Genomic DNA, 20,362 nt, shown 5'->3' with positions numbered 1-20,362 from the left:
GAGAGGGCTCTTGAGTTCTTTGTAAGCTTTGTTACATGCAGCCTTTGTTGTGACTTGCTCCATTAATTTTCCTTGGATCAACAACTCTTGGGGGAGAGGGGCATTTTCTGAGCATTTTCTGTGGTTCTTTCTTCCCAGACTGACAAGACGATGACAGAGCTAGAGATTGACATGAACCAGCGGATTGGTGAGTGGGAGCTGATCCAAGAGTCCGGGGTTCAGCTCAAGCCACTCTATGGCCCTGGCTACACAGGCATCCGTAACCTGGGAAACAGCTGCTATCTCAACTCAGTAGTGCAGGTGTTGTTCAGCATACCAGATTTCCAGCGGAAGTAAGTGACCTGGAGGAGGCCTCTATTGTGTCTGTAGCTGCAGCAAATTGTATTGAATCACTTCTGAGAGTGCAAACAGGTATCGCCTGTAATATAGCAACACCTTCAGAAATGAAAGCATAGCATAGTGTGGTGTGTCATTTTAGAAGGTGAAACATAATTTTTGCAAGTTTCTTCAGTTGAAGGGTCTCATAAATATGTTTTTGGGTGTAAGGAATTCAAATCTGCTATTTTTGTGATTAGACAACATTTAGCTTGGTAAGTCTGCCTTTGATTAAGAGGCACAAATGGCTTTTGGAAAACCAAAGAATTTTAATTTTGCCTTCTGAAAATGTCAGGCAATGCTAAACAATAATAATAATAATAAGCAACAATATGAAGCAATTATAAGCAATAAAAATAATACCAATGTATAATCTAACTGCAAATACTTGGCAATCATTTTTAATGATTTCTTTGAAATTGTACACACATTTTACTTACCCAGCAAAACTAAATTATATTGATTTAACCAAAATATCTTTTGAATTCACAAGGTATGTTACAGCTTTTTAGCTACCTTCGTTTTTGGAATTTGGAAGTTGAAAAAAAAATCGATGTGTCCTGATCGCATAGCCCAAGTTCATTCTCTCTGCTTCCAATTAAGTTAAAATAAACCATTTGTGGGCCTTGTCTAAAGCTTTGTAAATCTAGCAGACCTACAAAATTCGGATAATGATTTTCAGTGAGTTTTGTTGCTGTTGTTCAGTGTGTACCCTGCCACATCTCGGGCGCTGGGAATGGGCACTAGTTCATCAGTCACAAAACTGCTTGCCACAGTGCTTTGATTACCATCTTCCCTGCTTCTGGCCATCAGAAGCCAATTGGAATGAAAACATGCCGTTTCCGGAAGCCATGCCAAACAGGAGTCTCCAGAGGAAGGAGATTTCAGAGCTGAGGGGCAGCTATCTCTCTCAGCATCCTTCAGTTGGTGCCTAAGCATATTAAGGGGACATTGCAACTCCAAACATGCAAGAGAGACCCAAAAGCAAGAGATATTTCTTTACTGCTCCAAGGCCTAGTCATGTGGATTATTATTATTATTATTATTATTATTTTATTTTAACAAAATGAGGTTGAGGTTATTTGGGCCCCCAAAACCCTGAATCTTGCCAGCTCTTCTGTTCTGAATTATGCATATGTGGTTCACTGAGCTGTTCTTTTTTGTTTGCTTGCTTGCATTCTAGGTATGTAGACAAGCTAGAGAAAATATTCCAAAATGCTCCTGCTGATCCGACCCAGGACTTCAACACCCAAGTGTATGTAATGCTCGAAAGGGCTCTTTCTGTCATGGACCGCATTCCCTTGGGGGTAGTCTGTGTCAGTGGCTGCTGCGTGCTCCTAGCGGGGTACAGCCACCCCTTCTTTCTCTTTCTGTCACACCCTTCCCCCCCTCTCCCCAGCCAGTGGACCGCCAGGTAGATCTCTCTTGCCAGAGGTCTGAGCTGATGGGTGGCAGAAGGCCTTCTGCCTCATGCCCTACATCCATTTCAGCTTTCCCTCCCGCGTCGCCTATGAAAATAGGCTGCTAGACCCCTGGGTGCCCGTCTCTGCCCCAAATGGACAGGGTTGGGGACTGGAGTGAGGGGTCTCCTCCCTCTCTTGCTACTGCCCCTCCTGTTGCACCTTGAGTGGCTGCTGATGCTCCTCTCTAGACAAGGCTGCCCTGGCACAGTTTCTGCAGACAAGTTTTGTTTATTTGGCCCAGAGATTTGAATCTGCTGGAGTGCTCTTGGAAAGCTGATTACTGCTAAGCAGCACTTGTTAATTTCAAAAATAAATAAATCCAAGTTTAAAACGAATGTAGTGTCGTTGTTGCTTACTGCTTTGTTCAGGTAATGCAAGTTCACTTGTAAATAGCAATTGGCCATGCCTCTGTCAGCCCAATTCTCCATGTTTCCTTCGCTGCTGTTTCTCTAACCCAGGCATCCCCCAAACTTCGGCCCTCCAGATGTTTTGGACTACAATTCCCATCATCCCTGACCACTGGTCCTGTTAGCTAGGGATCATGGGAGTTGTAGGCCAAAACATCTGGAGGGCCACAGTTTGGGGATGCCTGCTCTAACCCTTCTCTCCTTTATCCTTTTCTTGTTGCTAGTTCCAATAGGTTAGATCAGCGATGTCCAACCGGTCGACCGTGATCGTCAGGTAGATCCCCTGGTGATCGCAGTCGATCACGGGCTCCTTATCGATCGTTGGATTTTTAAAAAGGAATAACGAAAATCTCTCCCCCCGCTTTTCGGGTAGATGGGTAGATCACTGCCAATTTTTTAATACTGGGAGTAGATTGCAGTCTCTTAGGAGCTGTACGTGTCTGGGCTAGATTACTGGGGCTGCCCTTTGGAGTTCAGGCCCTTCACTGTTTGTCACAGTTCGGCAGTGAACAGAGTGTGCTCACTAAGCAAAAGCAGCGACAATTTGAGAAACATTCTGCAGCGATTGGGGTGCTGCCACATTTTGTAGAATTGTGAGGGTTTAGAAATCTAAGGACACAGCTAGATTGGTAAAGAAAAGGCGTTTTATATGCGTTGTGTATGCATTATAACACTGTGGCACCGGACTTGAGAGTTCCATTTTTGCCAACCCGATTTCTCATACAAAGTTTAAAACACGTTTGCCTGAAACACTTCTTTGATGTGTCTAGATCAGGCATAGGCAAACTCGGCCCTCCAGATGTTTTGGGACTACAGTGGTGCCTCGACTTACAAATTTAATCCGTTCCGAAGGCACCTTTATAGGTCGAAAAATTAGTAAGTCGAAAAGCGCCACTGGAAACGCTATTTCCCATAGGAATGCATGCATTGGAAATGGAAAAATTCGTAAGTTGAAGCAACGCCATCTAAAAATTCGTAGGTCAAAAAAACCCTATCTAAAACCGCCGCGGTTTCTGTTCGGATGTCGAGAAATTCGTAAGCATGTGGCCATTTGTCCCACTCATAAGTCAAAAAATTCGGTTGTCGAGTTGTTCGTAAGTTGAGGTACCACTGTACAACTCCCATCATCCCTAGCTAACAGGACTAGTGGTCAGAGATGGTGGGAATTGTAGTCTCAAAACATCTGGCGTTTGCCTATGCCTGGTCTAGATGCAGCCTGTTAAAATGAAATCCAAGTTTTTGGGATTTTTTTTAAAAAAACAACCTGGATTGTGTGAATTAGTTTTTGTTTCAGGTGTGGGGAATCTTTGTCCCTCCAGATGTTGCTGAGCAATGAATTACATCTGCCCCAGCAAACATGGCCAATAGCCAGGGATGATGGGATTTGTAGTCCAGCAACACCCGGTGGGCCAAAGGTACATCACACCTCTTCTTGAAAAGAAAAAGCTATCTTAAGTTGGCTTCAAGTTACAAGAAAGGAGATTGCAACTAAACATCAGGAAAAACAATCTGACCATTAAGAGCTGTTCAACCGTGGAACGGTCTCCCTCGGGAGGTTGTGGATTTTCCTTCCTTGGAGGTTTTGAAGCAGAGGTTGGATGGCTTTAGCTGAGATTCCTGCACCTCAGAGTCCCTTCCAGCTCTTATCCTATATAATAATGTCCAAGTTGTCCCTGCGTCCAAGCTGTCCCGTGTGTCCCTGGGTCACTGCGCATGTGCCCCAGGGATACAGGGATTGGACAGCAGAGACTGCGCGCGCGCACTCTCTCCCCCCTCCGCCTCCTCCAACCGCCGCTCCCGCCGGACACCACCTCACTGCAGGGCACGTCAGGGAAGCGAGGGTGGAGGCCGGCGAAAGCCTCCTCACAACCCTCCCTGGCCGTGAGGAGCGGCGGTTGGAGGAGGCGGGGGGGGGGGAGAGTGCGCGCGTCCTTCCTGTCGGCGGCTGGGGGAGAGGAACGGAGGAGGAGAACGCAGCGCTTTCTCCTCCGTTCCTGTCCCCCTGCCGCCGACAGCAAGGACAGGTCCCAGGGTTCGGAGAAGCGCTGCACAAGCGCTTCTCCGAACCCTGGGATGTCTTCTTCCTGTCGGCGGCTGCGGGACAGGAACGGAGGAGGAGAACGCAGCGCTTTCTCCTCCTCCGTTCCTGTCCCCCTGCCGCCGACAGCAAGGACAGATCCCAGGGTTCGGAGAAGCGCTGCACAAGCGCTTCTCCGAACCCCAGGATGTTCTAGCGCCCGTTATTAAACGGGCTGAAATACACTAGTTATTCTATAACCTAAGGAAAAGCTGGATGCCACTAATCCTGAGATCCCTATTCCTTGGAAAAGACATATTGTGCTGTTTGCAGAATTCCTTGGACACAATTGACCTTGGAGGGCTCCCAAATCACTCCCAACTATTGGAGCCCAAACACTGATCTTTTGTGTGAAGTGGGAGATGCCCTTCAAGATTTCAGCAGGCTACAAGGTGTAAACTTGCAAGGTCATACTTCTGTCATCTGTGCTGGGGCTGATTAAATTTTTCTGCTTTTCCAGAGCCAAGCTGGGCCATGGGTTACTCTCTGGGGAATATTCAAAGCCAGCTGCTTCAGATGGAGAGCAGCAACTGGACCAGAAGGTAAGGTTTTGAAGCCCATTTGTCCCTGAGCTTGGAAGGAGGCTTCATAAAAATCAGTTACAGGCGGTGTGGATAAAAATAATTACGTATTATTTTAATTTTTTAAAAAATCAGATTTTTAAAATTTAAATTGGATTTTTTGGAGTTAAATCGGATTTTTAAAATAAAATGCTTTTGGAGAAAAAATACTTCCAAAGATAGTTTTCTATTTAAATTACATTATAGTCCGAATTTGTTTTAAGTTTTTCATGTGTGCTAAAACTCAGTCTGTTTTTTTAAATAAAAAAAATTGTTTAACCACATCAGTTAACAAACATGGATGCAAGTGGTATAATGTTATTGTTTTAGTTTTAGTTAAATAAATTTAAATTGTTATTAAGGAAATGATTGTTTTTCTCCTTCCAATAAAGTACAGCAGAAAAGTTGTCCAAATATGAACAGTTTACTTATTAAACCTCACAATAATTTCATAATTATCTGTCTACATATCTCTAATAGTATAACCAAATCAGTAATTTTTGATATAGCTGTAAAAACTACTCTGAAAATTTATTATTCCAAAAACGAAACCTTCATCTGGTTGTAAATATTAAGATTATACCAGCAGGAATGAGTCCCTCTGTAAAAAAAATGATTTAAATCAAGTCTTACTGACTAGTGATTTAAATCATGATTTAAATCGATTTGATTTTAATCCAATCCACCCTGGTTACAGTCTCCTGGTTGAAGCAAATGTCTCCTCTCCTTGCAGGGCATTCAAGATGGCATCGCACCGCGAATGTTTAAATCACTTGTTGGCAAAGGTCATCCAGAATTCTCTACCAATCGGCAACAAGACGCTCAGGAATTCTTCCTGCACTTCATCAACATGGTGGAGGTAACAATTCCCGGGCTTTAGGAAATGGCTTTCTTCTACTACTGGCTAGAAATGGTAGGAGGGTACTTGGGCTGGTGACTAGGAGTTGTTTGGCAACTGACAAACACCCAGCCCAAACCCCCTGATGATCTCTCCCAGTGGCTGCATGTAGATGTTAAAAAGCCTGGGGGAGAGGACAGAATCCTGGGGTACCCCAACAGATGTCAAAGAGAAAAACAAGTAACCAGACTTTTACAAGACATCTGAAGGCAGCCCTGTTTAGGGAAGCTTTTGATGTTCGACAGACTATTGTATTTAATATTTTGTTGGAAGCCGCCCAGAGTGGCTGGGGAAACCCAGCCAGATGGGCAGGGTATAAATAATAGGTAAAGGTAAAGGGACCCCTGACCATTAGGTCCAGTTGCGGACGACTCTGGGGTTGCGGCTCTCGCTCTATAGGCCGAGGGAGCCAGCGTTTGTCCTTGAGACAGCTTCCGGCTCATGTGGCCAGCATGACTAAGCTGCTTCTGGCGAACCAGAGCAGCACACGGAAACACCGTTTACCTTCCCACCAGAGTGGTACCTATTTATCTACTTGCACTTGACGTGCTTTCGAACTGCTAGGTTGGCAGGAGCTGGGACCGAGCAACGGGAGCTCACACCGTTGCGGAGATTCGAACCACTGACCTTCTGATCGGCAAGCCCTAGGCTCTGTGGTTTAGACAACAGCGATTTTTATTTTAGCATAGGCTTTTAAAGGAGAGGCGGACAGAGTAGATTTTGCTTGTTTTGATCCTTGCTCCTGGATCTTCTCCTCCAGTATGTATGCTGTCGCTGGCCCTAACGCCTCTCCTTCCTGTTCCCATATTTTCCTTCCTCAGAGGAACTGCCGTAGCTCCGAGAACCCCAACGAGGTCTTCCGCTTCTTGGTGGAGGAGAAGCTCAAGTGCTTGGCCACGGAGAAGGTGAAATACACCCAGCGTGTTGATTACATCATGCAGCTGCCGGTGCCCATGGAGGCGGCACTGAACAAAGGTGGGGAGCTGTGATGTCACTGGTGCCTCCCCCCTCCGTCCTTTGCAGATCTTTCTTTCTGTGCTCAAAGTGGTATGTGCAAGAGCATTGGTCCCCTTTCCACCCTAAACAAAGGTAAAGGGACCCCTGACCATTAGGTCCAGTCGTGACCGACTCTGGGATTGCAGCGCTCATCTCGCTTTATTGGCCGAGGGAGCCGGCATACAGCTTCCAGGTCATGTGGCCAGCATGACAAAGCCGCTTCTGGCGAACCAGAGCAGCACACGGAAACACCGTTTACCTTCCCGGTTGGAGCGTTACCTATTTATCTACTTACACTTTGACGTGCTTTCGAACTGCTAGGCTGGCAGGAGCTGGGACCAAGCAACAGGCGCTCACCCCGTCACAGGGATTCGAACCGCCGACCTTCTGATCAGCAAGCCCTAGGCTCTGTGGTTTAGATCACAGCGCCACCCGCGTCCCTTCGAGCAAAGCTTACTCTACCACAATGTTTCCTGAACTTGGGTTGTTGGACTACAATTCCCATCTTCCCTAGCTAGCAGGACCAGTGGTCAGGGATGATGGGAACTGTAGTCCAATAACAGCTGGAGACCCAAGTTTGAGAACCCCTGCTCCATCATTTCCCTGTGATTTTCATGAGGATAACGGCCAGCCAATTCCCTTTATCGCGCTCCACTCTGAAACTGGTGGAGCCTCGCTATGAGATTCTGGTAACACTAAAACCCCGTTCATAGCAGCTGCCTCTGTGTCTCTCCACCTCTGCACAGCATACACATAAGCATGGATTTAAGTGAGAGGATACTCCAGAGCTTTTTCTGTTGTTGTTGTTGTTGTTAATAAAATTTGTATAGCGCCCTTCACCCGAATATCACAGGACACTTCGCAGCACAAAAACACAAAATAAGAACACAAAATACTTAATAAAAGCAAAAACAAACCAATAACTCCCCTGTTACCTTGCCCAGCCAAACAGATGTTGTTTGGGCAATAGAATTAAATACCACCAAGAAATCAAATAAAATCAGCTCCGTTGCAATCACCCAACTTTTCTGGGTAGAGGTCATCTATTATCATTTATTATTATTTATTGAATTTATATACCGCCCTATACCCGGAGGTCTCAGGGCAACAACCAACAACCAACCAACAACAACAACCCAATAACCCCCACCCCAAAAAACACATTTTAAAGGGGCATAGGATCCTAAAAGTAAGTGTTAGGGCAACCAAGGGATATTTAGTTCCCAATATGAACCAGAATTCAAACTGCAACAAATATAGATCATGAGTTTCATCTGGAGTTCGTCAGCAACAGCACAATTTAACACCTTGCACAAGGAAGAGACATTTGTGACTGGTTGGTAGCTGTTCTAATCCTAATTAAGCAATCTCTGTCCTTTTAAACTGGTTGGGAGGGGTACTTTTTGGGGTTTTTATATTGTAAACTACCGTGTCATCTACGGATGAAAGGCGGTATAGGAATTTTAATAAGGAAGAAGAAAGAAGATGTTGCCCCTGGCATAGCAGCAAACACAGGGAATTATGTAATGGAAACTGCAGCTGGCCAGTCCCATTTCCATGACCTATAGCCAAACCTAATGATAAATCCCTTGTGTGCTAGATCATGCTTCTTTTTGCTTTTTCCTGCAGATGAGTTGCTAGAATATGAAGAAAGAAAGCGGCAGGCAGAGGAGGAGAAGCAGCCGCTGCCCGAACTGGTCCGTGCCAAGGTGCCTTTCAGCTCCTGCCTAGAGGCCTATGGGGCCCCAGAGCAAGTAGATGACTTCTGGAGCACAGCCTTGCAGGCCAAGTCTGTGGCACTTAAGTGAGTTGGGGGAGCAGGGAGGCAGTGCTAGCTACTTTGATATTGGGTGTGTGCAAGGAAATAAAGTATTCTGTTACTCTGGTTTTTTAAAACAACAACAACAACAGAAACCTTGCTGAGGATCGCATTTGTGTCATCTTAGTACAGTCACATCTTGAAAGTCGAACAGAATCCGTTCCGGAAGTCCGTTTGACTTCCCAAACATTCGGAAACCAAAGCACGGCTTCTGATTGGCTGCAGGAAGCTCCTGCAGCCAATCGGAAACTGCGACGTCGGACGTTCGGCTTCCAAAAATAGTTTGCAAACCGGAACACTCACGTCCGGGTTTTTGCGGCTTTCGGTATGCAAAACGTTTGAGAACTAAGCTGTTTGAAAACCAAGGTGTGGCTGTATTAGTGCCATTGTGGAGTTGTTTCCTGTTGCTGTGAAGCTTTTGTGTCGTTCCAGTGAACTTCCCAAGGAACTGGACCCTAAAACAGGCTCCCTAAAACAGGACCCCTTTTCCCCATGTAGGAAACCGCTAAGTGTGGCAGAGGAGCACCAGCTGGGCAGGCACCAGGCTCTTGCACAGACAAGCCTGGTTGGCAGATGTTGGGCACAGTTTGAAGGAATGGCTGGAGACATTAGTGGCTTTGAAAAACAATGCATATTATAAGATCTGAGAAACAAAATTGCACCACTGAACCAGAGCTGATGAGACCCAGAGCAGGCTTCCTCAAACTCGGCCCTCCAGATGTTTTGAGACTACAATTCCCATCAACCCTGCTAGCTAGGGATCATGAGAGTTGTAGGTCAGAAACATCTGGAGGGCCAAGTTTGAGGAAGCCTGGCCCAGGGAGTGGGACCTTGAGCTGAACTGGGAGACCTAGGTGCTAGAAACCTAGATCTTGCATAGGAGATATTCCCCTCACCTGCAGATCTTCCATGAGCTGTTGGTGCTTCTTCCACACCTCAAAAGGTTGGGTCGGGTCTGCCGTCCTCCCACTGCCCACAGGATTTGTGGGGAAACGGAAACCCGGGCTGTTGCTCCTTCTTAATTTGTGCACAGATTGTTCCTTCTGCCCCAGGTGGCTGATGTTATGGCATCTGGGAAAGTGAGAGGGGCTCTCTACGTGGGGCTACCTTTGAAGGTGACCTGGAAACTGCAATTAATCCAGAATGCGGCAGCTAGACTGGTGACTGGGTGTGGCCGCCGGGATCACATAACACCAGTCCTGAGAGATCTGCATTGGCTCCCAGTACGTTTCCGAGCACAATTCAAAGTGTTGGTGCTGACCTTTAAAGCCCTAAACGGCCTCGGTTCAGTATACCTGAAGGAGCGTCTCCACCTCCATCATTCTGCCCGGACACTGAGGTCCAGGGCCGAGGGCCTTCTGGCGGTTCCCTCGCTGCGAGAGGCCAAGTTACAGGGAACTTGGGGCCTTTTTGGTAGTGGCACCTGCCCTGTGGAACACCCTCCCATCAGATGTCAAAGAGAAAAACAACTACCAGACTTTTAGAAGACACCTGAAGGCAGCCCTGTTTAGGGAGGCTTTTAATGTTTAATAGATTAGTGTACACTCATACTTCGGGTTAAGTACGCTTCAGGTTGAGTACTCCGCGGACCCGTCTGGAACGGATTAATCCACTTTCCATTACTTTCAATGGGAAAGTTCACTTCAGGTTAAGTACAGACTTCCAGAACCAATTGTGTACTTAAACAGAGGTGCCACTGTGTTTTAGTGTTCTGTTGGAAGCCAGCCAGAGTGGCTGGGGAAACCCAGGCAGATGGGCGGGGTATAAATAATAAATTATTACTATTACTATTATTATTATTTATTTATTTATTTATTTATTGCCTTGTCTTAGTCAAGTAATTACCCAGAACAGTACGCCCTGCACAGCTTCCTGACTGGGAGGGAATAGCTCAAATCATATTTGGCTATACCTCATATCCAAAGTTAACTCCAGCCCCTTGGCAAATTCCCTACCTAGGAATAATTTGGGGAGGAGGGGAAGACTGAGCAACAACACCCTCCTTAGCCAGAGAAATGGCTGCAATCACACAGGTGCAGCTGGCCTGCAAAGAGGATCTGCTTCATTCTGCTTCTCCTCAGTCCATTTCCTCCTTGTTTTGCTAGCTAGTGGATGGGTAAAACTACTGGGTTCTTCCATTTGGGAGGCTGCCAAGTGCCATGGCCTGATGTTCTGCCAGCATGTCTCCCTTGTCTACAACCAGAAACTGCCCGTCTGCTATTCATTGTAATTTGTGACAATTAATGGACTGATTCAGTCAGTATATGAGAGAGAGAGAACCCCCCATCTCTCTCTCTCTCTCTCTCTCTCTCTCTCTCTCTCTCTCTCTCTCTCTCTCTCTCTCTCTCTCTCTCTCTCACACACACACACACACACACACACACTGTGCATAATTGCTCACTCACTAAAACACACTTGGATTCCGAGCAAGCTTTGAATGAGTAAAGATAAGAGAAACACATGCCAGGCACAGGGAGGAGACTGATTAGCTACAATCTGCAAATCCATATCACAGAGGAATGGGATCTGGGTGGGGCAACTTCTTCTTCTTTGGCGATCACTCATAGCCGAGTAAGATTGTCTTCCACAAACATGGTTTTTTTAACCATGAGTCCGTAAGTGACTGTGGAGGCCAATTCTGGATCATCACGTCCTTCCACAGTGGGGACATTGGTTTCCGGGCGGGAGTTGATCACGGTGTGGATTTGCCAAGCGTGCCTTCCTCTTAGCACGTTTCTCCCTTGTGTCCTGAGATAGAGTGTCTTCAAAGCCCATGACACCTTTGGTAAAGGCTGTTCTCCAACTGGAGCGCTCGCAGGCCAGTGCTTCCCAGTTGTCAGTGTTTATACAGTGATACCTCTACTTACGAATGTTTCTACTTATGAATGGAGCTCCGTCCGCCATCTTGGATGCGGTTTAGATAGGATTTTTTCTACTTACGAATTTTTAGATAGGGTTGCTTCTACTTACAAATTTTTTCTCCCAATGCATTCCTATGGGATTTGACTTACAATTTTTTTCGACTTACAAATGTGCATTTGGAATGCATTAAATTCGTAAGTAGAGGTACCACTGTACTACATTTTTTTAGATTTGCCTTGAGACGGTCTTTAAACCTCTCTTGTTGACCACCAGCATTACACTTTCCATTTTTAAGTTCAGAATAGAGTAGTTGCTTTGGAAGACGATCATCAGACATCCGCACAACATGACCAGTCCAACGAAGTGTATGGAATAGCACTGAAAGTTTTAAAGGAACTGATAAGGAAGCTACAGCTGTACTTTGCACAGAAGCCTACAAACCTTTTTCCAATTCAGAAAGTACCAGCATAGGCAAAGGGTATCGTTCCGTCCTTTTTTGTCCTGCCACCTGTGGAAGGAAGACCTATCACATTGTTGGACATCTTCAGCTCTAAAGTGTACAGTTGCCCCTTCGGAATTCATTTGTTTGTTCTGTGAGCCTCGTTACTGGTGGCTTCCATTTTCCATTTTCGTTTGGTATGAAACAGTGCACACCCCAGTAGAAGCAAGTTAAGGAAGTGTGTGCACGGTCCCTGCAGAAAGTGGGAAGCTTGCGAGAATCTAAGAAACTGTAAGCTTGCAACTGCTGCTCCATGTAAGAATCTATATTGAGCTGTCCCCTTCTCTCTTTGTTGGGTGTTAACTTTTGAAATAGGATGCTTCAGTATGGTCAGTATGGAGAGCCAGTATGGTGTAGTGGTTAAGAGCGGTAGACTTGTAATCTGGGGAACCGAGTTCATGTCTCCGCTCCTCCACATGCAGCTGCTGGGTGACCTTGGGCTAGTCCCACTTCTCTGAAGTCTCTCAGCCCCCCCCCTCACCTCACAGAGTGTTTGTTGTGGGAGAGGAGGGGAAAGGAGATTGTTAGCCGCTTTGAGACTCCTTTGGGTAGTGATACAGCGGGATATCAAATCCAAACTCTTCTTCTTCTTCACTAGCTCTTCCTCTCATTTTTTAGGACAACCCGGTTTGCATCCTTCCCAGATTATCTAGTGATCCAGATCAAGAAGTTCACTTTTGGCCTGGACTGGGTGCCCAAAAAACTCGGTAAGAGGGCTATTCTTGGCGGGGGGCTTGTACATTTTGTGTTTTTGTCTTTTATTTTTATGCTGTGAATCGCCTTGAGATCTACGGATGATGAAAGGCAGTAAAAAATGTAATAAATAAAATGTTGAGAAATCACGGGTTGTCCAGGGTTGGGAGTGACGCCCCATAATTCCAGCATGGCAACTCTTGTCACTGCACTAGATATTCCGTCCTAGTTGACAAGCGTAATGACAACATTTAGCAAAGATATATGGTTTTTCTGACTGTTCAAAGTGCTTCAGCTCTCCGGTAATCCTTAAAATACCCTTGTGAGGTAGGCCACTATTATCTGCAATTGTAGATACGGGGGAGTGAAGGGGGGGTCACCACAGGATGTTAGGTTGCTTAAAGGCAGGTATAATAATAATATTATAATAATAGCTGCCATCCACCCTCCAACTGCCTCTAGACACTCACACAGGTTTGTGGCTGTGGACTTCCTGGTTCATGGTTTCTGCCATTATGCAACATCTGTTCTTAGGAGCATCTCCTTGTCGGTGGCCTTGTTCTGTTAGCACGTCCATAGATGGTGGCATTTCCTTTTCATTTTTTACACTAGCCTTCTCTGTTTCGCCAATTTACTTTCCCCTTCGACGCAATCCCTGACACGATCCCTGTTGTACTTGCGTTGGCAGATGTCTCCATCGAAATGCCAGATGAGCTGGACATCTCTGCACTCCAGGGGACGGGACTGCAGCCGGAGGAGGAGGAGATGCCTGACATCGCACCTCCGCTGGTGACGCCAGATGAGCCCAAAGGTAGCCTGGGTTTCTATGGCAACGAGGACGACGACTCCTTCTGCTCCCCTCACTTCTCCTCTCCGACATGTTAGTGACTCTTCTCCTTTCCTCTCTTCCTTGAGCCTCTCACTCACTCACTCACTCACTCGCTCGCTCGCTCCCCCCTCCCTCTCTCTCCTTGTGTCCTGTCACCTGTGTCGGTGCCTTTCCTTCTCCTTGCTCAGTCTGTCTTCCTGCCGGCTCTTCTGTCGAATTGCTGGCTGCCTGACTCTGCACCACCTTACACTACATCTCAGGATCCACTATTGAATCATGGGGGCTTCAGGGATGGAACTGTAAATTCGGAATCTTATAGGGTGTGTTTCTAGAGAATCACACACACACCCTCCTTTCTTTTCTTTTTCTAGCCAGAAGCAGTTACTCAAATCTTTGTCTGAGGCATGTCTGTTTCAGAGCTGTGTTTTCCTGTCACATCTCTCCCCCCCCCCTCTAATGAGACCTGGAGGTTGCCAAACCCTTCCTCAAGCTGAGACCTTGAATACCACCAGGAAATTAGCAGAGTGAAATGTTATGGCAGTGGATGGGGCATAGTGAACCTTCAGGCCTCGTTCAGAAGAGGTATTCCAGAGAAACAACCCTCGGCAATATCTTTGCAAAGTCCGTTTCTTGTCCAAGGGCACTTGCCCATCCTCTGCTCGTAGTCATCATCACATGCGGCGTGTACATTTCCTTTAGAGAAGACCTGTGCAACTGTGGCCCACCAAACTGAACGCTGCCCACCAGCTATAAAGTGTAGCCTGCCAACAGTTTTACAACCCTCCCAGTCATCATTATTCCTCTGGGTCTTTCAGACGAAAAGCTCCACTATTGTCTGCCTGAATCTCCCACCTGAAGGTAGGGCAGCTACCAAAGTCTCTCAGGATCAGGTTCGTGAAATCTCAAAAGAAACCACAGTATGTCAAGGGCGAAACCCACCTAGCAGGATGTTCACAATCTCCTGTTCCTTAAATACTTTTGTCGAGATGGTGTTGTTTTTGGCAACGGCGAGAACAGGAGACTGATGGAGCTGTTTGCTAGCAGGCTACCATATAATAATAATAATAATAATAATAATAATAATAATAATAATATTCTTATTTATATGCCACCCATCTGACTGGGTCGCCCCAGCCACTCAGGGCAGAACAGTGGTCCCTCGGGTTACAGACACTTCAGGTTACAGACGCTTCAGGTTACAGACTCTGCTAAACCGGAAGTAGTACCTCGGGTTAAGAACTTTGCCCCAGGATGAGAACAGAAATTGCGCAGTGGCGGCGCAGTGGCAGGCCCCATTAGCTAAAGTGGTACCTCAGGTTAAGAACAGTTTCAGGTTAAGAATGGACCTCCGGAACGAATTAAGTTCTTAACCCGAGGTACCACTATGTGGGTTTGGTGAGCCACCGGTTGCACAGCCCTGTGAGGAAGGTGTGAATGGGAATAGGGCTTGTTCTATCTTTAAAAAAATAATAATGATTTTGGGGGGCGGGGGGGAACATACCACACATCAACCAAAAAGGAAGAAGACGGAAGAAAATACAGGCGTCACAATGCATATAGAATTCCCTAGTTATTATGAACCCATATTGTTCAACAATAGTATCGTATTCATTACGAAGCATGGTGTTGTAAATCATGGTCATTGTTTGCCATCTCATCCCAGGCTTGGTCCGTCTTTGACTCCTCTTTAAGAAATGTGCGCAGAGCTGGGGAGGTGGTTATGCCTCTCCTAGCAACTGCTTGTTGCCAGTGCAGGGGTGGCCATTTCCACGGACCGCTGGATACAGGCATGGCCTTAGCAAAGGTGCATCGTGCCCCAGAGCGGAAGGCTGGGGCCTGGTCTCGCGAATGGCTTGTCCAGAAGTGGTGCTTTCTGGAGACCTCTAACCCTTTCCCCTCCCATTGCAGCTCCCATGTTGGACGAGTCTGTGATTACGCAACTGGTGGAGATGGGCTTTCCGGCAGACGCCTGCCGCAAAGCTGTGTATTACACTGGGAACAGTGGGGCTGAGGCGGCGATGAACTGGGTCATGTCCCACATGGACGATCCAGGTACGTCAGCAACGTAGGTCCCTATTCTCAGGGCATTAAACTTTTCCTCCTGCTGGGATTAGGCCAGGTTGGGCAGCCTCTTGAGGCGGGAAATCTCCATGGCTCCCACCTTTTCCCTCGTTCCTCTTTTCTCTAGATTTTGCAAACCCTCTGGTTCTTCCTGGATCCAGTGGACCAGGTTCCACCATCGCTTGTCCAGACCCTCCATCAGAAGACAGCGTGGCCACCATCGTCTCCATGGGCTTTTCCCGGGATCAGGCCATGAAAGCGCTAAGAGCTACGGTGGGTCGAGGGTGAAAGATGAGCAGAACGTTTCCTCCTCTTCTGCATCATTGTGCCTGGAACTGTACCCTTTGGGGGGCAGGAGGGAAGAATTGGGTGGGCTCCTAGCTTGACTGTTTACAATCCTCTCCTCCGCAGAATAACAGCCTCGAGCGGGCTGTGGACTGGATCTTCAGCCATATTGACGACCTGGACGCAGAAGCTGCCATGGACATTTCGGAGGGGCGTTCGGCGGCTGAATCCATATCTGAATCTGTCCCTGTAGGGCCAAAAGTGCGTGATGGATCTGGAAGTGAGTCTGCAACCCTGGGGGACTTTTGGCTTTCGAAGGTTGAATAGTTTTGGTACCCTGGCGCTTTAGAACATCGTGGTCCACACTGTAGTTGTCTAGGTCTGTGCCTTACCCTTCAGTCTTAATCCCAAGCCCTGAAGCCCTTATTTATTTCTCCCCTCCAAATTGACCTGGAGAATTTGCTCCCATAAGATACGGTGATAGCTGCTGTCTTAGGTGGCTGTAAAACTGGGATTGGACAAGTCATGGCGGCTGGGGCTATAAAAGGCTCATAGCCATATTGGAGAGGGTACCTGTGAATTCCTTATGCCAGCCAGCAAACAATGCAGGAAGGGTTATTGCCGTTTCCTGAAAATAACTGGGCAGTTATGAATGGCAACTAGATGGGTACTGGGCAGGTCCAGAAAGGCTCTTTATCTGAACCAGTCTTGTGTCCTCTGGCGCCACCTTTAAGGGGACGGGAGTGTTTGAAGACACCATGGCCTGCTTCTCATCTGTACATCTCAATGAGGCTGTTCTTCAGGACAGTTCATCCGATCTCATAATGTACCAGATCCTGCATGGATTCCTGCATTGCAGAGGGTTGGACTAGATGACCCTCGGGGGCCCTCCATCTCTTCAGTTCTACAATTCTACGATCCTCTGTCGGTTTGAGGGAGGGTTTGCAGAGAGGGTAACGAGCCTGCTTGACTCTTCCCTTTTGCTCTTTCAGAATACCAGCTTTTTGCCTTCATCAGCCACATGGGCACATCCACTATGTGTGGCCATTATGTCTGTCATATCAAGAAGGATAGCAGGTAAGGGATAAACAAAGCACCTGGAGAGAGGGTGGTGGTGGTGGGGAAACAAGGAAGGATCCTGAAGGAAGGAAGCCAACTAGATTTGTATTACTTACAATCTAGCCCTCAAAATTAAACAAGGCAGTCTAAGCAGAAGTTAGAAACATGAATTTTCAGCACGTTTGAAGTTTTTTGCTCCCGGTGCATATAAAAGCTACCCTGTAGGCATCTTGTTTTAATCGGTCAAGCACCGCAGAGGGAAACCACTAAGACACAAGCACAATTCCTTGGTCTGCAGTGAAATACATCTTTGGATTTTGTAGGCAGTGAAGAAACCCTGTAACTGCCTTGATCGGCCATTGCGGAAGGGCAGCTTGGCCCCTGGAGGAGAAATTCTGCCCCAAAGCAATCCCAAGCCTGTAATGCCCATTACACTGAGCAGCATTTTGGAGGGGGGGGGAATAATAATTGTGCCCTATTGATACATTGTTTCACTTATATTTGGGAGTGGGGGGTAGTAGCTATATTGAATATCTTATTATCTCACCTCTCTGGCTGCTGAGATTTAAGCAAGGCATTTGATCTTTTCACTTTTAAGCATTCTTTGCCACAATTACCAGACCTTTAGAAGGCATCTCAAGGCAGCCCTGTTTAGGGAAGCTTTTAATGTTTGATGGATTTCTGTATTTTAATGTTTGATGGATTTCTGTATTTTAGAATTTCTGTTTTGTTGGAAGCCACCCAGAGTGGCTGGGGGAACCCGGCCAGATGGGCGGGGTATAAATAAATTATTATTATTATTATTATTATTATTATTATTACTACTACTACTACTAAGGACTAGAAACTTGGTTTCCTTTCATAAAGGGAAAAGAAATAAATTCAATAAACCCTTCTTCTTCCCCACCCCACCCCGCCCCCCAGATGGGTGATCTACAACGACCAGAAAGTCTGCGCCTCTGAAAAGCCTCCCAAGGATCTTGGCTACATCTACTTCTACCGGCGAATCTCCAGCTAGGACCCTCCTGCCAGATGTGGAGTAGGAGCCAGGCGATGGCAGGAGGAGGGGAAATGGCAGCGATGAATGCAACGAAGAGGGCCAACTCTCAACCCCTATGTGTCTGTGTGCCACTGCTGCAGCCCCAGGAGCAGTATCCCTCCTCGAGGAAGCTGGAGTTTGCTGCCCCTCTGGACACTGGTGGGCGGGGGTGGGGGTGGGTTTGAACCTCTGTGTAAGAGCAAGAAGTGGGGGGGGGAATATCTCACTGAACCCAGGCACCCAGGGCACACCTGTGCACAACATGTTTCCTCTTGATGTAACTATAACACGCTTGGACTGTTTAGAAAGGGGTGGGGACAAGAGGGAGGACTTGGGTTACGTGTGGCTTTCTGTACCATATAGGGCGGCTTTCCCCCCCCCTCACCCCCACCCTGGGAATTGTGCTGGGGAAAACCTGGGCCGTAAAGTTAGCACCAGTTCTTCATGTGCCCCCCTATATGCCAAAACACAAAGGATCAAATAAAAAACCTTGTACCCCCTTCCAGCAACTGGCCTTGTTCATAGTCTTCATTGTATATTATAATAAGGCTGATCTGTGTTGGTTGGTCACAGCAAATGGTGTTTTGGTCCATGAACAGGCCTTATGCCCTGTATCTGATGTAACAAAAGACATCTCTCTTTTTTGGAGGGGGTATTAATGGAGATGAGCATGTCTTCTAGGAAAAACTCCCTGGGTCATTCAGTTAATTCATAAGCAGGCCTGGTGTCCTCCAAATTTGGAGTCAAATTTGGCCACGGGGTTGGTTTCCTGCTCACACGGCTTTCTGTGCCTTCTGCATTTGGTACGCCAGGCCTCTGCCTCCCTCATGGGAGAATTGGTAAGGTGCGCTTCATTTTCCCTTCTGCTACTAGGACTGGGAAATATCTGGTTTTCAACATTGCAATATATCACCAGCAAAACATAGTGATATATTGATATATCACAATGTCTGAAATAAGGATGGAGCTACATAGAGACATCGGCTGGCTTCACGGTTTTTCCTGCATTGTGATTTTTGCATAGCACACATTTCAAACCGGTTTTGGGCAATATATTGGATCTCTCGCCCACCCTACCCAAAACATTTTGGCACCTGAGGCAGCCCCCCAAATGGTGGCCCCCTCCCTGTCAATGAAGAAGGGAGTGAGGGAAGATCTACATCAGGAACAAGGTGGGGCGGGGGGGGGCCGAGATTGGCATTGAAATCTGCTGCTCTACTGGATCTTGCCACCTGAGGCGGTTGTCTCGCCTTGCCTCTTAGGTGGGCCGGCTCTGCCTGCTATGCTAAAGGAGTATTATACGAGAGAGACTTCTGCATGGTCAAACTTGTTCATTTTGGGCTTGTGTTACAAAACTGAATTTTACTTTTAGGCACAGTCACAAGTTAGAAAGATGCCCGCTGTATTGAGTAGAACTTACAGTGTAGTGAGTAACAAAATGAATCTCAACAGGGGACAAAGTGAAGGTTCTGCTAACTATTGCTGTCATGCGGGCCTTGTATCTAAAGTGCTCATCACTTGTTTCCAGGGCCTTGTTCCCTATAGAGTTGTATGAGCTCGTGGATCAAAACAACTGCAGAGCTGAGACTGCCCTGCAGGGTGGGGGTAATGTCTCTGTTGTGGTATACAGAGGCCCTCGTCTACAGTATTTCCTGTGCCATCCCATTGTCTGCTTTTTTTAGTTCAGCAGGCATATTATGACAGCCACTCTAAAATAGCTTTAAATAGTAAATTTAGGTGTCTGACTAGCAAAACGGGGGTTGCAGTCAGGGGGGGGGGGCTTTCCCTCTATTTACTTATATAAAACAAAATAGATTTCTCCCTATAGAGCAGATAAATGCAGGAGCTAATGCCACCTGAATTTTCTAAATGTTTGTACTCTGTTAAATGAAATTCTGCACCAATGCAATATAAACTCAATTCCAGAAAAAGCTGCAATTATGCAAACAGCACATTTCTTCCATTCTTTTTAGTTTCCCCAACTTCTATGCATCATCTGTTCTGCCTAGGCCCTGCAAAACCCAGGGGTGGTGAGCTATGCAGGAGTGGGAACACTTTCCAATCACTGGAAATTCATGCAGTCAGATTCCCTTCTGAGGTTTCAGCAGATGCATTCAGTCAGATGTTCACAGACATAAGCCCTAGAAATGTGCTCTCTTGCAACAGACCTGCTTCACTGTGCTTCTAAACCTACTCAGACTTGCAGAGAAATAGTGTGGGCTGATCACCAAACTACTTCAACTGTGAAACCTGAATCCCTTTCTAAATGTCAAGGTATCTGCTAACTCATTGGTAGAACGGGCTCTATTATGCAACACCAGGCATTTCCCCATGTTTATGTTGGAGATGGGGATATTTGGGGAGAGTGCTGCCAATATTTGGGGGATATTTGGGGAGAGTGCTACCAATGAGTTAGCAGGTACCTTGACATTTAGAAAGG

At 46.7% G+C, this 20,362-nt stretch overlaps 1 protein-coding gene across 2 annotated transcripts in view; it reads left to right on the top strand.

Moving 5' to 3' along the window:
- Positions 1-18,431, top strand: part of USP5 (ubiquitin specific peptidase 5) — a 31,215-nt gene extending 12,784 nt beyond the window's left edge. Inside the window, exons 8-20 of one of the 2 annotated variants that reach the window (XM_035141137.3) lie at positions 139-332; positions 1,559-1,630; positions 4,783-4,864; positions 5,616-5,741; positions 6,602-6,755; positions 8,406-8,580; positions 12,575-12,663; positions 13,338-13,460; positions 15,387-15,530; positions 15,667-15,812; positions 15,951-16,104; positions 16,817-16,901; positions 17,808-18,431. In XM_035141137.3, coding sequence (XP_034997028.1) covers positions 139-332; positions 1,559-1,630; positions 4,783-4,864; positions 5,616-5,741; positions 6,602-6,755; positions 8,406-8,580; positions 12,575-12,663; positions 13,338-13,460; positions 15,387-15,530; positions 15,667-15,812; positions 15,951-16,104; positions 16,817-16,901; positions 17,808-17,901 — 1,638 coding nt within the window. In that variant the 3' untranslated portion in view covers positions 17,902-18,431. Of the gene's footprint in view, positions 1-138; positions 333-1,558; positions 1,631-4,782; positions 4,865-5,615; positions 5,742-6,601; positions 6,756-8,405; positions 8,581-12,574; positions 12,664-13,337; positions 13,530-15,386; positions 15,531-15,666; positions 15,813-15,950; positions 16,105-16,816; positions 16,902-17,807 lie in introns of both variants that reach the window. The other variant, XM_035141136.3, reaches the window with a different exon arrangement.
- The last annotated feature ends 1,931 nt before the right edge of the window (positions 18,432-20,362 follow it).

This window comes from Zootoca vivipara, chromosome 15 (assembly GCF_965207765.1).
Source record: "Zootoca vivipara chromosome 15, rZooViv2.hap1.1, whole genome shotgun sequence".
NCBI lineage: Eukaryota > Metazoa > Chordata > Lepidosauria > Squamata > Lacertidae > Zootoca > Zootoca vivipara.
The sequence above is the reverse complement of the archived record's forward strand: the minus strand, read 5'-3'. Positions and strand labels throughout refer to the sequence as shown.